The sequence below is a fragment of the Zootoca vivipara genome, chromosome 11 (genome assembly GCF_965207765.1).
Source record: "Zootoca vivipara chromosome 11, rZooViv2.hap1.1, whole genome shotgun sequence".
NCBI lineage: Eukaryota > Metazoa > Chordata > Lepidosauria > Squamata > Lacertidae > Zootoca > Zootoca vivipara.
Window position 1 is genome coordinate 13,685,614 of NC_142594.1, and position 16,705 is coordinate 13,702,318.

At 43.5% G+C, this 16,705-nt stretch overlaps 1 protein-coding gene across 4 annotated transcripts in view; it reads left to right on the forward strand.

The window, feature by feature from the left end:
• ZNRF2 (zinc and ring finger 2) overlaps positions 1-16,705 on the forward strand; it is a 60,206-nt gene that overhangs the window by 27,052 nt on the left and 16,449 nt on the right. For all 4 annotated transcript variants that reach the window (XR_015946385.1, XR_015946384.1, XM_035128888.3 and 1 more), the window contains exon 2: positions 7,402-7,497. Coding sequence is in view for 2 of the 4 variants with exons in the window: in XM_035128888.3 (XP_034984779.1) it covers positions 7,402-7,497 (96 nt within the window). In the remaining 2 variants the exon portion in view is untranslated. The remainder of the gene's footprint in view (positions 1-7,401; positions 7,498-16,705) is intronic.

A 16,705-nucleotide genomic window follows, 5' to 3' on the forward strand; every position in this document is an offset into this window, starting at 1 on the left:
GCAAGCAGCGTTCGAAAGCCTCAAGAGGGTGTTCGCCTCAGACCAGAACCTGTTCCACGTGGTTCAGGACGCGCCCCTACGCATTGAAACAGATGCTTCTGATAAGGCTGTGGGCGCCATTTTGTTGCAACTGGACGCCAACAGAGAGTGGAGACCCTGTGCCTTCTTCTCCAGGAAGTTGACCCAGCCCGAGCGAAACTACACAGTTTTTGATCGGGAACTTCTTGCGATCCACGCGGCGTTCCAGCACTGGAGACACTTCCTGGTGGGCGCCAAGCACCCCATCCAGGTGTGCACAGACCACAAGAACCTGGAGTTCTGGAGAACTGCCAGGGTGCTCAACCAGCGGCAGATACGGTGGGCGGAGTTCTTCTCGAACTTCAACTTCTCCATACACTACATCCCAGGAGAGCAGAATGTCAGGGCGGATGCCCTCTCCCGCAAGCCAGAGTACATGGAGGAGGAGGCGCCACCAGCCCCAAGGCACATTTTCCCCCCGTCGGCATGGTCCTGCGGAGCAGCAGTGGTGAGCGAGGCAGAACTCACAGCACTGACGGCAGCGGATGAATTTGCCAACCGCATCTTCAGAGAACTGAGAGGGGGGAGGGAGCAGGCAAAAGACTTTGCAGAACGCAGAGGGCTGCTTTTCTACAAGGGTGCGCTGTACCTACCCACCACCCAGCTTCGACGTACGGTCCTCAAGCAGATGCACGACAACCCTACAGCGGGGCATTTTGGAAGGGACAAGACCACTCACCTAGTCATGAGACACTTCTGGTGGCCAGGGGTGAGGGAAGATGTTCGAGACTATGTAAGGGGCTGTACCACCTGCCAGCGGGCGAAGGTGGTCAGAGCAGCGCCACCAGGGTTGCTGGAGCCCTTAGCCACACCACACAGGCCGTGGGAAGTGGTGTCCATGGACTTCATCACAGATCTGCCTTCGTCCAGGGGTAAGACTGCAGTGTTGGTGGTGGTGGACCTCATGTCCAAAATGTGTCACTTTATACCGTGTGCCAGGGCAGTCTCGGCAGAAGAGACAGCCAAACTGTTTGTTGATCACATTTTCAGACTGCATGGATTACCTTTAAGGGTTATTTCGGATCGTGGCCGCCAATTTGTTTCCAGGTTCTGGCGGCGGCTCATGAACCTCCTGCAGGTGGAGGTCAGCTTGTCGACGGCTAGACACCCGCAGACCAACGGACAAGCGGAGAGGGTCAACGCCATTCTGCAGCAGTACCTGAGATGCTACGTCAGCCAGCGGCAAACGGACTGGGTGGATCGCTTGCCACTAGCAGAATTTGCCTACAACAATGCAGTGCACGTCTCCACAGGGGTGTCGCCCTTTAAGGCCAATTACGGGCGCGACCTCAGATCTTTCCCAGAGAGGGAGAGGGAGGAGGAGGAGGAGGGCCCACAGGCTGAGGATTGGGCAGAGGAACTGGAGACGGTGCACCAGCAGCTCAGAGAACACTTGGAGAGGGCCAAGGAAGCGTACAAAAAGGGGGCAGATCGCCACAGGCGACAAGGGGAGGTCATCAGGGTGGGGGACAAGGTGTGGTTGTCCTCGGAGGGCCTTCCCACCAGAGGGAGGTGCAAAAAGCTGGCACCCAAATGGCTGGGCCCCTTCACGGTCACGCAACAGGTCAACCCGGTGGCATACAGGCTGGCACTGCCAGAGGACATGAGGGTGCATCCAGTGTTTCATAGATCGCTGCTGTCGCCGTACAGGGAAAGCAGCAGGCTCAGAGACAGCGAACAAACCCCCGAGGGAGGGGGGGAGAGGGAAAGCAGGGAGCAACTCAATGAGGCCACGGCCATCCTGGATTCAAGGTGGGGGGTGGGGGGCCTGGAGTACCTCATGGCATGGGAGGATGCTCCACCGTCCCAGAATGAATGGGTTCCCGCCACTCAGATACAGGAGGAATTCTTGGTGGAAGAATTTCACGCCCTCTTTCCCCACAGACCCAAGCCCTGGCACATGGAAAGGGAGGGGGAGGAGGAGGAGGCACGGGAGAACAGCTCACCATGGCGCTGGGAAGCGGAGTTTGAGGAACCAGAGGATGAGGTATGGGTGTCGCCAAGATCCACCCAGTCAGAGGAAGGAGCAGATTGGCAAAACATTTTTACCCCCACCAGCTCTGACGCCACGGACTTTTTGGGATTCCCGTCCTCCCAGGCGGAAGGGGGGGGCTCGCAGGACTGGGGGGAGGTGTTCACACCAACGGGCTCGGAGAGCACCGAGTTTTTAGGCTTCCAGTCGTCACCGACACATGGGGGGGGCCTGGGGAGGGGTGAAGGAGAGCTTGGGAGGGGGGTGGATGTGAGGGACAGGGGATATCGCGAAGTCCCTCCCCTCCTGAGTTCAAGCCCGTCCCCGAGCAAAGGGGAAAGCAGGGAGAGTTCCGATTCCAGTGGGGAAGCAGGAAGTCGTGTCCGAGGCTCAGGCAAGGTAGAGGAGCCAGGGTCCCAGGTGGGACAGGAAGGGGCAAGTAAGGGGGGAAGACCCATCCCCCCAACTCCAGAATTACGCAGGAAGAGGAGGGGCAAGAGGATGGGTCTGCCAAAGCTTTTGTGTTGGAGAAAGACGCGCCAAAAGCCATTAGGAGGTTCTGAAACCGACTGACAACATCGCTCCGTGTAAATAGCAATGACTTGAGCACTGTAAATACGCAGCACCAATAAAAGAATAAAATGCAGAGCTGCGTAGCGTCGTTACTCTGAAGTAGTCCACTCCGGCCACTGTGACACCACTTAACCAGCTTCTGGGTGAAGAGAGCAGATGGAGGTTATTAGAATGATCTGGAAACAAGATGTAGACCAACTGTTGAGAAGGCCTGTACTTATATAATGCAAAACCATGGTTTGTTCAAGCTATAGTTTAACAAACCACAAGTTAACCATGAGTTGTTCCACAGATGACTTTTCCCTCCAAAGTTCATTTGCTTGCCAGATGCCATTATGACTTGAGTAGGCAACTAACAATTTAGGAAGAATGCGGTGTTAACTTGGCTTGTAAAACAGCAAACGGTGGCTCCAGAAAATGGTTTGTTGGCAATAAGCAAACTTTAGTCAAGTTGCTGTGTCAGGTTTCCATATAATGCTAAGCCACAGTATGGTTTAGTGGCTTAGTGCCATGCTTGCAAGTTTTTAGTTGTGTAAATAGGAAGAACCACCTTAATAAACCACTTGGAGGTTTTATTTACAGTTAAGCAGTATACATATTTTGTTAAATAAAAATAAAATGCTGCAATATGTTCCTCATTTGTGAGCCCTTCAAAACTAGCTGTGACACTCTGCTCTCATCAGGTATGTTCTGAACCAAATGAACCTTTGAAAACCAAGGGGTGAAATTTGAAGCTGAGTTTTTGAAGCAGCTAATGGGTCTGTTTCTGTATGCGCGCACATGCCTGATCTCATTTTAACTGTCTTCTGGTTTTTGAATGAGCAGGATGCACTGCTCTATATACTCTTCTTCTTTTTTTCTCTGTGAGGGTTTAAACCTATTTTTGAATGAAAACTAAATTATCTAAATCACCTGTGGAACTTTACCTAGAAGGCTTATGTTTTGTTGAAGATACAGGATGGCTACATTCACATGTAATGCTAAGCCATAGTACTGGCTCCAGGAGGAAGAATGTGCCCACTTTCCTCCTCCCTCGACCCTTTAGCTCAGTGTGGTATGGCAGGTTTGGCTCAGTGTGTTATCCAAACCCAGGATTGCAGTTGAACTCTCTTCCTAACCACAATCTGTGCCCAGGGTCTGTTTTTGGCTTCGCTGCCAAGATGCGCTGCCTCTCCCCAAATGAACTCAGACCCTGCAATCATCACCTGAGGCCCTTCTTCATATGCCTTCTCTAACTAAGAGAGGTCCAGAGGGTGGAAGCATGAGCACGGGCCTTTTCTGTGGTGGCTCCCTGTTGTGGAATGCTCTCTCCAAGGAGGCTCGCCTGGCGCCTTCATTATGTATCTTTAGGTGCCAGGCAAAAACATTCCTCTTCTCTCAGGCCTTTGACTATCTGGGCTTTTAAGCTGTGTGTGCACAAGTTATTGTTTTTGTTTATTACTGTATTATGATAGTGTTTTTGTGGTTTTATATTGTAAGCTACAATGTGATCCTTGGGTGATGGGTTGTATAGAAATTTAACTGATGATGGTGATGATGATAGGACCAGGGAGTAGCAAAAGGGTTGCAAGTTCCTCTCTGGGCCTGGCACATTTTCAGCCTACAGTTGTCAGCATGTAATACTACTTCCCACTTTGAGTTTTATTTGTATACTGCTATGTTCTCATTCTGGTTCTGTTCCTGTTACTAGTATAGAATAAGTATACTGGTCAAGTGATGTTCCTCTTTTGACAGGAGGCCTTCTGGATTTGTTGGTTAGGCAAGAGGGCTGTTCACTTGAAGGAAATGTTGCCTTATTTTCTACCAGTTTTCAGATTAGGAATTCAGAAGTCTTTGCCAATGTACACCTTCCTGCCTCATGTATCTTATGTTCCTGCTTGGTTTTTTCAAATGAATAAGACACTTCCCCTCTTCATTACATTGGACAAAGCTGTGGCAGTTATTTTCATAAGCTAAACTAGACATCAATTCAAAACAGATTCCCTGGCTATCAAGGAGCTGGGTTCAGGAGATACTCAGGGGTCATTCTCTGCCATTTTTCACACATCACACACACACCCCTACACAATACAGAACTTATATCATTGTATTATCATATCTGAACTACAACACAAGTAGATCAAAAAGCTATTGCAAGAATGTCCATAAATGTACCCTTCAGCCAAGGTTGGAGGAACATGTGGCCCTTCAGAGGCTGTCAAACTCCCTTGAGCCCCAGGCAGCAGGACCAAAGGTCAGGAATGATGGGAGTTGTAGTCAAGCAACATCTGAAGGGCTGCATGTTGCCCATCTCTGACATAAGCGGAGACAGTTGGCTTGCCTATCAGCAGGAAGATGGAGCCAAATCGAACCCAATTTTGTTAGTCTTCACTAGGTAGGCTCCAACTTAGCCTAATTTTCTTTAAAGTGATTATGGGGCAATAACTCAAGTGTCACTGTGGAGTGCGTAGTTTTCTCTGCAGCCTTTTATTATCCCCAATCTCCTTCCTTGTTCCTGGCTACATTATTATGAGGCTGCAGATTGATTCCTGCTAGTTTTGATTTAACATGCTCCCAAGGGGAGGTCAGGTCGCTGCAGTGGTCAAATTTGCCCTGTGATGATGGTTTTCTTTTAAAGGTTACTGGTTTCTAGTTCATGTGAAGCAGAAACTGAAGTAGCCAAAACATTACGCCCTGTCATCTTGCACGTTTTTGTGTAAAATAAAATGCTTGTTTCCTCTTTTTTTCTTCACAAAATGTGAATTTGTTTAGAGTTCAATAGCATGTTGCCCAAAACAAAATTAATTTCGGAGTAGTATTTTACTGTCTATCATCCTGGTTTATACTTTGTAGTTTCCTTGACCTCATGCAGTGACTAAAAACTGAAGTTTTGCCTTGATTGCCTGATTATTCAAACTGTAGTTTACCATGACTATGCAAACATGCTGACTTCCAGACAGAAGCTTGTACTCACCTACAATATTCCCTGGTCCTTTTAATGCTAACAAAATGTAAATGTAAAATCACGATTGTTTGTTTGGTTTTTAAATATGGTTTATTCCATTTTGTTTGATAATGGGGTTTCCCATGGTATCTAGACATACAGTAACATTGCCACACACACACACACACACACACACACACACACACACACACACACATATATATATATATATATATATATATATATATATATATATATAATGCAGGATCATAATATTTAACTTCTTTTCTATTTCTATGGCAAACGTGTTTTCTGTGGATCTCCAAGTTAGTATTTCTGATTAAACAGGAGAGGGGGAGCAATGGTGAACTCCATCTATTCCAGTATTGGGGTTGTCAGACTTTTCTTGAACTTTTGTGTAACATTCAAAACAGCCTAATCTGGTGGACAGAAAGTCTTAAGCATATAGAAATATTTAAATCTTCATTAGTTAGCACTTATTGGACATCTGACAAGTTTTAATTTGTGCATTTTTAATGTAAAAAATGGAACACTCTGTCTCATATTCATTTTATAAAGCCAGAAGGGCTTATTACTTGCTGATATTGTTCTTAAACAAAGCTAAGATTCTCAGAAGAGAAGTATACAACAGATGCTGTACTGGAAATCAGACACCACAATTCACTTTGCGATTGTGGTCATGCAGATGTCTAGCCTCTCTGACCTGGTTTCACGCAAAACTAATTTAATCCTTCCTAGTCCTAATTATGGGGTTGCTAGTATGTGACAGGGATAGAGATTTTCCTACATATGTAGGGTAATGTCACAACAAGGGTTTTCAGAGACTGCATTGTGATGAACTGGTTCCTTGGGCAGAGTCATAGCTATGGGGTGTTTAGCTGGGTTTTTTACCCTGGGTGAAGCCGCTAGACAAGGGCCATTGATGCTCCCAACATGTGTGCGTGTGTGCGTGTGCACAAATGTGCATGGGGGGCGGTACCAAACTGGGGTTTTGACCCATGTGAAATAAAGCCTAGTTTTGCCCCTGCCTTGGGCAATGTGAATCTGCAATTATATAGTCCACCTTTACAGCCGTGCCTTGTTTTGTGCCCGGGATGCGTTCCGGAGCTCCAGCCGCTAGTCAAAAAGGATGCAGGGCAAAGTGCTGTGTTTGCACAGGTGCGCGAAGCACGCTTCTGCGCATGCATGAGTGGCAAACCCAGAGGTAACCCCTTCCAGTACTTCTGGGTTTGCCGCGGACGTTTGCCAGAATGGACGCTAGACAAGGCTGACATTCACGGAGGTATTCCTGTACTTGTATCTTGACTCATTCTCTCTCATATTGGAAGTAAATATTAGCTAGGTTGCCATCTCTTGTCGTAGGCCACTACCAGATTTCACAAGGTGAAAATTTTATTTAATTCTCCCTATTGAGTTAAGAAATATCAGGGTTAAGAAATACAGTTCTCTTCTCTTGTCCATATGTGTGGCATTTCCTCTGAACTGAGAATGTCCTTGTTGACACTCTGTGTTTCTCATTGTTAGTGCAGTGCAATTTATTTTGAACTGACAGCCAACTTAGTCTAGCTCAGAACTGAACTGCTTCCACACACTCTCTTTTCCCAGTTTGTATCAAAATGAATTTGCAAAGAATAAAGTATGCCTGCACCATTTACTTGTGTTAAGCGCAAAGCACCTGTCCTCTAAAAGCAATGTTGTCCTTTAATACCTGTGCATAATGACATTTTCATAAACCAAAGAAATATTTTGATTTACATATCATGAAAAGATGGAACTATACAAAAGTTGTCACACTTCTCAATATTTCTCTCTCCTTTTTTCTTTTTTACTTTAGGATTCAAGTGCCCTGTTTGTTCCAAGTTTGTCTCTTCAGATGAAATGGATTTACATCTTGTGATGTGTTTGACAAAACCAAGGATAACCTACAATGGTAAGAAAGTAAGCTAATTACTGCTTGTAGTACATAACTGAATTAAGATCAGCTATGAACTAAGTTGATACAATTATTTAATCCAGCAAATACAAAGAACTATTTACTAATGCTTACTTGACACTGATAAATACCTCACAATTCCGCCAACCCATTCTGTTAATTATTTCATCCATTTCATTTTTAGTCTGCCCTTGATGCCTCTCTTAAAATGTTTTTGCTTTCATTTCATTCTTGAAGAACCATAATCATTCTAGTTGGGAAACTAGTTGGGATACAATTATGGCTTGGACATACAATCTTGGTATTTCAGTCATACAAGTGAGTCTTTTCTAGTTTCCTGACTTTTTGGTATTGTCTGAATGGGGCACTGAAATATCTCCTTCCTCTGGAGTAGAGTACTGAAAATGGAAATTGGTTATTTCAGAAATCCTGGCAATAATGGACCATCAAGGCTAAAACAAAAAGTTGAGTCAATATAGTAGGTCATTGAAGAGCATATACATTTGCAGGTCACAAACAGCAGATTTAAGCTAGTAAACCAGGAGTTGGTGGTTCTTTCTGTTTTGTTCCCAGATTCTTTTACAGTATCCAGATGCACACTTACTTAACTTCTCGTAAGAGTACAGAAATAATATAATTAACAAATCATATTTTAGCTCTACAGGTGAGCCTGAGCAATACTGAGCAAAACATTGGGTTCACATACACCCCTCTCCTTTTGCCCTCTTTCTTCTGTGTGGCCAGAAGAAGAAGAACTTCTACTGAGTTTACTTTCAATTTAAAAGAATCTCTTCCTAATGTTATTTGCAAAGTAGGAATCCTGGTTTAATACAAATAGTAGTTGCCAAGCAATGTAAATCGCATCACCCATGGTTTGAATTTGGTTTGTTTAGGAATTAACCATTGCTTTAAACTAGGATTCCTTGTTCACATAATGCCAAGTCGAGAATATTTGGAAATAAAAGTAAGCACTACAGAAGTCTTTCTTGTGGTTGCATGGAAGGGGGGCTATGTGAGCCCAATGCTTGCTTGGGTTCAGTGTGTCTCATCCATATAATGTCAAACTATGGTTTAGCATTTTGTGTGATCCAGTGAGTCCTATTGTATGTACTTTTTACTTTCTGTGGTCAGACATGAGGTTCATATATTTTCTTAAAACTACAATGTGGAGAAGTGTGTAGGCTTGAGGGGTATACTGTAGATACAGGAATATTTTTGTTGCATAGAACATGCGTTAGTGACAAATGGTTACTTTTTATAACATCTGAAGTTCTCAGACCACACAAAATGTTGTGCTTTAGTTAAGTATTTATATGTTTGTTTATTTTATTTGGTTCTCTTGAAATATTACAAAGTATAAACCTGCAACAACATATTGCAGCATAATTTTGGGATACTTTCTGTTGTAATGTACAGAAAGGTTTTTACTTACGGTATATTTGATAGTTTCCTAACATGCTGGTCAATCGGTGCAATTCATTCTCTCCCACAACTATTAAATTTCCGTGTTTTCCACTATGAGTGGTGTTTGCAGAAGCCTTTTACAACTACAGTATGCTACAGTATTGCTGTCTTGCCCAGTATGTAAATCATGCTATTTTACAGGGTTTTTAAATTATTATTCCATTGGTGAAGGCATTTGGTCTAGAGAGAGCCTTGTCCTATTTGACTCTTTGAGAAGTGTTGTGCTGATCTTTTTAGATGGTTAGATATTAAATAAGCCATTGTGTAACGTGGATTTTTAAACAGATTAGAAATGTAAAGCTATTACAGTAAGGAAGTTTGTAAAGCTACTATACAACCACAATAGTGTTTAGTATGATATTCTTAGAAGACAGATCAAACCTGTTGGTGCTAGCAGATCATCCAGAACACTAGCCATATCTACTTAGCCTCATTGTTGCCCCATATGAAGTATAAAGCCATATTAGAAACAAGTCATCCACCTCTGCTGCTGTTGATTGCAAGGGAAGATGGACAAAGCAGTCTTTTCCAAGGAAGATTGTGACTTACCTTGTTGTGCATATAGCCAGGAATCCACAAATACATGTGTGGATTCATAATAAATCTTTCCAATGTTGAATGCTTCAAGCAGAGAAGCAGTGCTATCAAATCTCATTAGCACTGAGGGATGGAGAATGTTAAAAAATGGCACGAATCCATAATGCTCTTTTATTTCCATTTTTTTGTGCCACACTGCAAATGAGAGGAATCCTGTCTCTTCCCCAAGTTCTCTGCGCATGCTGGAGGAGATGGGATGGAGAAAGATTTGTGGGCAACCATACACACACCCAGGCTGGCTCATAAGCCAAGACTATATTGGTCAATTGTTGCATGTAACCACCTCATAACACCTCATTATTGCACCAACATACCTGATCAGAAATCTGAGAAAGTAGGAGAGTGCTTCGTGTATCTTCACCACCCTGCAGGATGATTTGAACAACTGGGTTACTGAGTAGCTGCACAGTAACCAAGTTTTTACCTGGTCCTCCATATTCCCCCAATCTGAGAGCCTGAAGCATGACACTTGCTACAATATATATTGTGCTGAAACTTTGGTTTCAGACTGCTTCTCTTCTTTCTTTCTTCTTGCTCCTCACAAAAAATATGACCCTGAAAATGACCCTTACTTAGCAATGCGGAAAGACTGTAGCCCAGCTTCCACTCAACATCAAAAACAATGGCTTCATGATACACTGTGTTCTATGAACAGGCAGCTGATCACTGCCCCTTAAAGTGGCAATTCAGATGTCAAATAATGATACCAGTAACAAGGTTCCCTATTTGGAGAATGCCCCCCCCTCCTTGCTTGCTTATTATACTGTGTGTAGCTCATGAAAGTATGCTAGTACTATCTGTATCATTATCATGGATCAATGCCTTGTCGTGGCGAAGGGGCTTGAATAACTCAGAGAAGCTATGAGCTATGCCATGCAGGGCCACCCAAGATGGACAGGTCATAGTGGAGAGTTTTGACTAAACGTGATCCACCTGGAGAAGGAACTGGCAAGCCACTCCAGTATCCCTGCCAAGAAAACTCCATGGACAAAGACAACAGGCATATAAAAGTTATGACGCTGGAAGATGAGCCCCTCAGGTCGGAAGGCGTCCAACATGCTACTGAGGAAGAGCGGAGGATAAGTACAAGTAGATTCAGAGCTGATGAAGCGGCTGGGCCAAAGCCGAAAGGACGCTCAGTTGCGGATATGCCTGGAAGCGAAAGGAAAGTCCGATGCTGTAAAGAAAAATATTGCATAGGAACCTGGAATGTAAGAACCATGAATAGAGGTAAGCTGGATGTGGTCAAAAATGAGATGACAAGAATAAATATCGACATCCTGGGCATCAGTGAACTAAAATGGAAGGGAATGGGCGAATTCAGTTCGGGTGACTATCATATCTACTACTGTGGGCAAGAATCCTGTAGCAGAAATGGAGTGGCCCTCATAGTCAACAAAAGAGTGGCAAAAGCTGTAATGGGATGCAATCTCAAAAATGACAGAATGATCTCGATACGAATCCAAGGCAGACCTTTTAACATCACAGTAATCCAAGTTTATGCACCAACTACTGGTGCTGAAGAAAGTGAAATTGACCAATTCTATGAAGACCTACAACAACTTCTAGAAATGACACCAAAGAAGGATGTTCTTCTCATTACAGGGGATTGGAATGCTAAAGTAGGGAATCAAGAGATAAAAGGAACAACTGGCAAGTTTGGCCTTGGAGTTCAAAATGAAGCAGGGCAAAGGCTAATAGAGTTCTGTCAAGAGAACAAGCTGGTCATCACAAACACTCTCTTCCAACAACACAAGAGACGACTCTACACATGGATATCACCAAATGGGCAGCATCGAAATCAGATTGATTATATTCTCTGCAGCCAAAGATGGAGAAGCTCTATACAGTCAGCAAAAACAAGACCTGGAGCTGATTGTAACTCAGATCATCAGCTTCTTATAGCAAAATTCCAGCTTAAACTGAAGAAAGTAGGAAAAACCACTGGGCCAGTAAGATACAATCTGAATCAAATCCCTTATGAATACACAGTGGAAGTGAGGAACAGGTTTAAGGATTTAGATTTGGTGGACAGAGTGCCTGAAGAACTATGGATGGAGGCTCGTAACATTATACAGGAGGCAGCAATGAAAACCATCCCAAGGAAAAGGAAATGCAAGAAAGCAAAATGGCTGTCCAACGAGGCCTTACAAATAGCGGAGGAGAGGAGGCAAGCAAAATGCAAGGGAGATAGGGAAAGATACAGGAAACTGAATGCAGATTTCCAAAAAACAGCAAGGAGAGACAAGAGGGTCTTCTTAAATGAGCAATGCAAAGAAATAGAGGAAAACAATAGAATGGGGAAAACCAGAGATCTGTTCAAGAAAATTGGTGATATGAAAGGAACATTTCGTACAAAGATTACCATAATCAAGGACAAAAGTGGTAAGGACCTAACAGAAGCAGAAGACATCAAGAAGAGGTGGCAAGAATACACAGAGGAATTATACCAGAAAGATATGGAGGTCTCATACACCCCAGGTAGTGTGGTTGCTGACCTTGAGCCAGACATCTTGGAGAGTGAAGTCAAATGGGCCTTAGAAAGCATTGCTAATAACAAGGCCAGTGGAAGTGATGATATTCCAGCTGAACTATTTAAAATTTTAAAAGATGATGCTGTTAAGGTGCTACACCCAATATGCCAGCAAGTTTGGAAAACTCAGCAATGGCCAGAGGATTGGAAAAGATCAGTCTACATCCCAATTCCAAAGAAGGGCAGTGCCAAAGAATGCTCTAACTACCGCACAATTGCGCTCATTTCACACGCTAGCAAGGTTATGCTTAAAATTCTACAAGGCAGGCTTAGGCAGTATGTGGACCGAGAACTCCCAGAAGTGCAAGCTGGATTTCGAAAGGGCAGAGGAACCAGAGACCAAATAGCAAACATGCGCTGGATTATGGAGAAAGCTAGAGAGTTCCAGAAAAACGTCTACTTCTGCTTCATTGACTATGCAAAAGCCTTTGACTGTGTCGACCACAGCAAACTATGGCAAGTTCTTAAAGAAATGGGAGTGCCTGATCACCTCATCTGTCTCCTGAGAAATCTCTATGTGGGACAAGAAGCTACAGTTAGAACTGGATATGGAACAACTGATTGGTTCAAAATTGGGAAAGGAGTACGACAAGGTTGTATATTGTCTCCCTGCTTATTTAACTTATATGCAGAATTCATCATGCGAAAGGCTGGACTAGATGAATCCCAAGCCGGAATTAAGATTGCCGGAAGAAATATCAACAACCTCAGATATGCAGATGACACAACCTTGATGGCAGAAAGCGAGGAGGAATTAAAGAACCTTTTAATGAGGGTGAAAGAGGAGAGCGCAAAATATGGTCTGAAGCTCAACATCAAAAAAACCAAGATCATGGCCACTGGTCCCATCACCTCCTGGCAAATAGAAGGGGAAGAAATGGAGGCAGTGAGAGATTTTACTTTCTTGGGCTCCTTGATCACTGCAGATGGTGACAGCAGTCACGAAATTAAAAGACGCCTGCTTCTTGGGAGAAAAGCAATGACAAACCTAGACAGCATCTTAAAAAGCAGAGACATCACTTTGCCGACAAAGGTCCGTATAGTTAAAGCTATGGTTTTCCCAGTAGTGATGTATGGAAGTGAGAGCTGGACCATAAAGAAGGCTGATCGTCGAAGAATTGATGCTTTTGAATTATGGTGCTGGAGGAGACTCTTGAGAGTCCCATGGACTGCTAGAAGATCAAACCTATCCATTCTTAAGGAAATCAGCCCTGAGTGCTCCCTGGAAGGACAGATCGTGAAGCTGAGGCTCCAATACTTTGGCCACCTCATGAGAAGAGAAGAATCCTTGGAAAAGACCCTGATGTTGGGAAAGATTGAGGGCACTAGGAGAAGGGGACGACAGAGGACAAGATGGTTGGACAGTGTTCTCGAAGCTACGAACATGAGTTTGACCAAACTGCGGGAGGCAGTGCAAGACAGGAGTGCCTGGCGTGCTATGGTCCATGGGGTCACGAAGAGTCGGACACGACTAAACGACTAAACAACAACAACTATCTGTATAGCTTGTGCAGTTCTCAAGAGTTTTCTACTTGCATATTACCCTTCTGATATGCCTACCTTGTTCTATTTCTGGCTTCTAAGGTAATGGCCTTTTAACTACAGCCCGGTGCTGAGCAAGTTAAAACTATTAGTGATACACTCGGGTACTGAAGAGATGGAATAGAGGGCAGGAATAGCATTTCATTTCTACTCTGTTCAAGACACTGGTGTATAGTTGCTCTGATTTTCTTTAAAAGACATTGTGGTTATACTCTGTGCATTTTTTTTTAAGTCAGTGCTCAGAAATGCTGAGCTCCATGACCCTGATAATAGAATTTGAGCAAGTGTGCATAGTTTTTCTTGATTTACATAATTGTTTCTACTGTTGCAAATCAAAAGAGGGGCTAACCGCACTGCAGCCCAGCCACTGAGTCCTCCTCGGCCAGTTTTCTTCATTATGAGATTTTAGCTGGCACACTTCGCAACATTTTATAAAGTTCTAGAAACTTTTTATTAAAAGGAAAAGGAAAAGGCTGAGATTTGCAGGAAGCTGCTTTGCGCACTCTACCACATTGTAGAATTGTACCATACAGAGTCCTGAGGAGGGTGCGACACACATGTACAGTAGTAGTATTTCATTCGGAGGCATTCCTTCCTCCTTCAGGCCTATATTTAATTTTATTTCCTGATAGTGGGGAGTGCCCAGTGATGCCCAGGAATTTTTGGAAAGCAAAAAATACTGGGGACCAGCATCCAAGTATCTATAAAATTTTCCAGCCCCACCTTGGGAACCCTTGTTCTTAGTTGGTGATGCTATCTAAAGATGTGTCTGAATTGACAGGAGAATGAACAGGCAGACAAACCACTTTCCAAAATACATAGTAGATGACATGCTGATGTTGTACCCTGCAGTGATGACCCACAAAGGGTTAGAGCTCCCAGAAGACTACATAGGCTCCTGGGAAGGTTTGTGTAATGCACATCATATTGTGTTGGTTTGGATGATGTTTTCCACATAGAACCTGGGTCCTACTAACTAATGATTGCCCTAAAAAGTAGAGAGTTGGCCAGATGATTTCTATTATCTAGGATTTTGAAATGGTTTCAACAGATGAGAAAGTACCTTCTGAACTCTGGAGCAGATAGTTACCTTTTTGTGCCTTGCTGAAAGCTGTTTCCGTCTCTGTCTAAGCCATATCTCAAGCAGCTCTGTTGTGGTGGTCTCTTGCCTTAGTGTAGTAAATGTTCTTGAGCATGATCTATACAGCATGACAGAAAACAGCACAAAACTGAAAAGAGAATGCTCTAGGGCAGCTTGCTGTCTTGTTCCATTTGGAATGTTAATTCACTCACAAGCAAGGATTCAAGGATATAAAAACCTAAGCACTGTGCTTTGGACTCCTACAAACGTGCATACACCAAATGTTGGCAGTGCAGGAATCACAAAATGTTGTACTTTATCCTTTGACTCTTGGAACTGTTGTTAACAAAATCTGCCCTTTTTCCCTTATGGGGTATCCAAGAGCCTGTATAGAGTCCTTAAGTGGGTTCTCTATCGGTAAGAGAAAATAACAGAGGCCAACCAGAGAATATTGAGAAGCAAAGCAGCTTGTTTATCAGAGATAAAGCAGTTTTATCAAAGCAGTTTTTTATCAGAGCCATTAGGTTTACTTTGGTTTTCCTTTCTCCTCATTCTCCAGTAAGCCTGATCTTTATTAAAAAACTGTTGCAACAGGGTGCAACACGCAGGAGAGAAGAAGAGGACCCAGAACAAAGGTGTGCCAGCCCTTATATAGACTTTTGAAATTGCCCACCCTCAAACTCAAGACCACCCCCAGAAACATCATACATACATCAGTGTATCTGAAGAAGTGTGCATGCACACGAAAGCTCATACCAAAGTAAAAACTTGGTTGGTCTTTAAGGTGCTGCTGGAAGGATTTTTTTTATTTTGTTTCGACTACGTCAGGCCAACATGGCTACCTACCTGTAACACATCACAGAAAGACATGGTCTCCAGCAAAATCTTGTTTGGCAGAAAACCTGTCAATGGTCACCAGGCAGCCTGGCCATTCTTTTGTAATGATAAATACTTAATTCCCGAGCCAGGTCACAGGCTCACCCCATTCACACCTTAAATGTGCCCTTAAGGCAGGATTTGTGAGCACAGAGACAATGGGGAGGTTATTTCATTTCCTCCCTCCTCGCAGAGAAACATTTGGTCAGTTTGAGAGAGTCAAAATGGATTGAGGACTGTCTTCCTGTACTGTTTCAGACATGCGTATATATTTATGTACGTGTTTGCCGTGTACATTTAATTTATATATATGAGATCTTAATTTCTTATAACAACCTATTTTGATGGGCATTGTGAACAACAGGGCTCATTATGAACAGCAGCTCATGCACACACAAATCAAGCAAAATAACAGTTGCAATTCTGGATCCTTGGTGCTGGAGAAATGTTTTAAATGCTTAGGCAGCAGCATCCATATTTTGGAGCCAATATACATTTAGAGGCAAAGCTTTCTGAAGACAGAACAAACATTCTGAACTAATTGGCACTAGCACAACACTTCTAGGAATCTGAGCAACTAGGTGCCTAGGAGTTTTCCTCGGGTGCTGCATCTGCTGTCTTGCAACTAGTTGAGTCCTTGGAAAGGTATTACACATGCTATAAACAACCCAAATGAAACTCTGCATTTTGCATTTTATAAATTTATATTTTGTAAGATGGAGCATGGTGGGGTTCTGCTGCAATTAGGAGCTTTGGGGTGCTTTGTTTTCATGCCAGATGCAAACCTTAGGTTAGAATGGTCTAAAATGTACACATGCAATCGTGCATTCCACATGCTCTTAAAATATGCTGAGAGAAAGAAGTGGATCCAAATACAAGATTAATTTAACAAGGTGAATGTCGATACTTCTATCCCTTCTAAAGCTGTCACATGGGTAAAAGCAACTGATTTAAGTTGGCTGCAGACTCTGACCCATTATTTTCTGCTTTGACTGTACTTGAGTTTTTTATCAGAGCCATTAGGTTTAGTTTGGTTTTCCTTTCTCCTCATTCTCCAGTTGATTATCTTCTTGCAGTTCTGCCTCTCACAAGATCCATTCTTTGAGATTTTT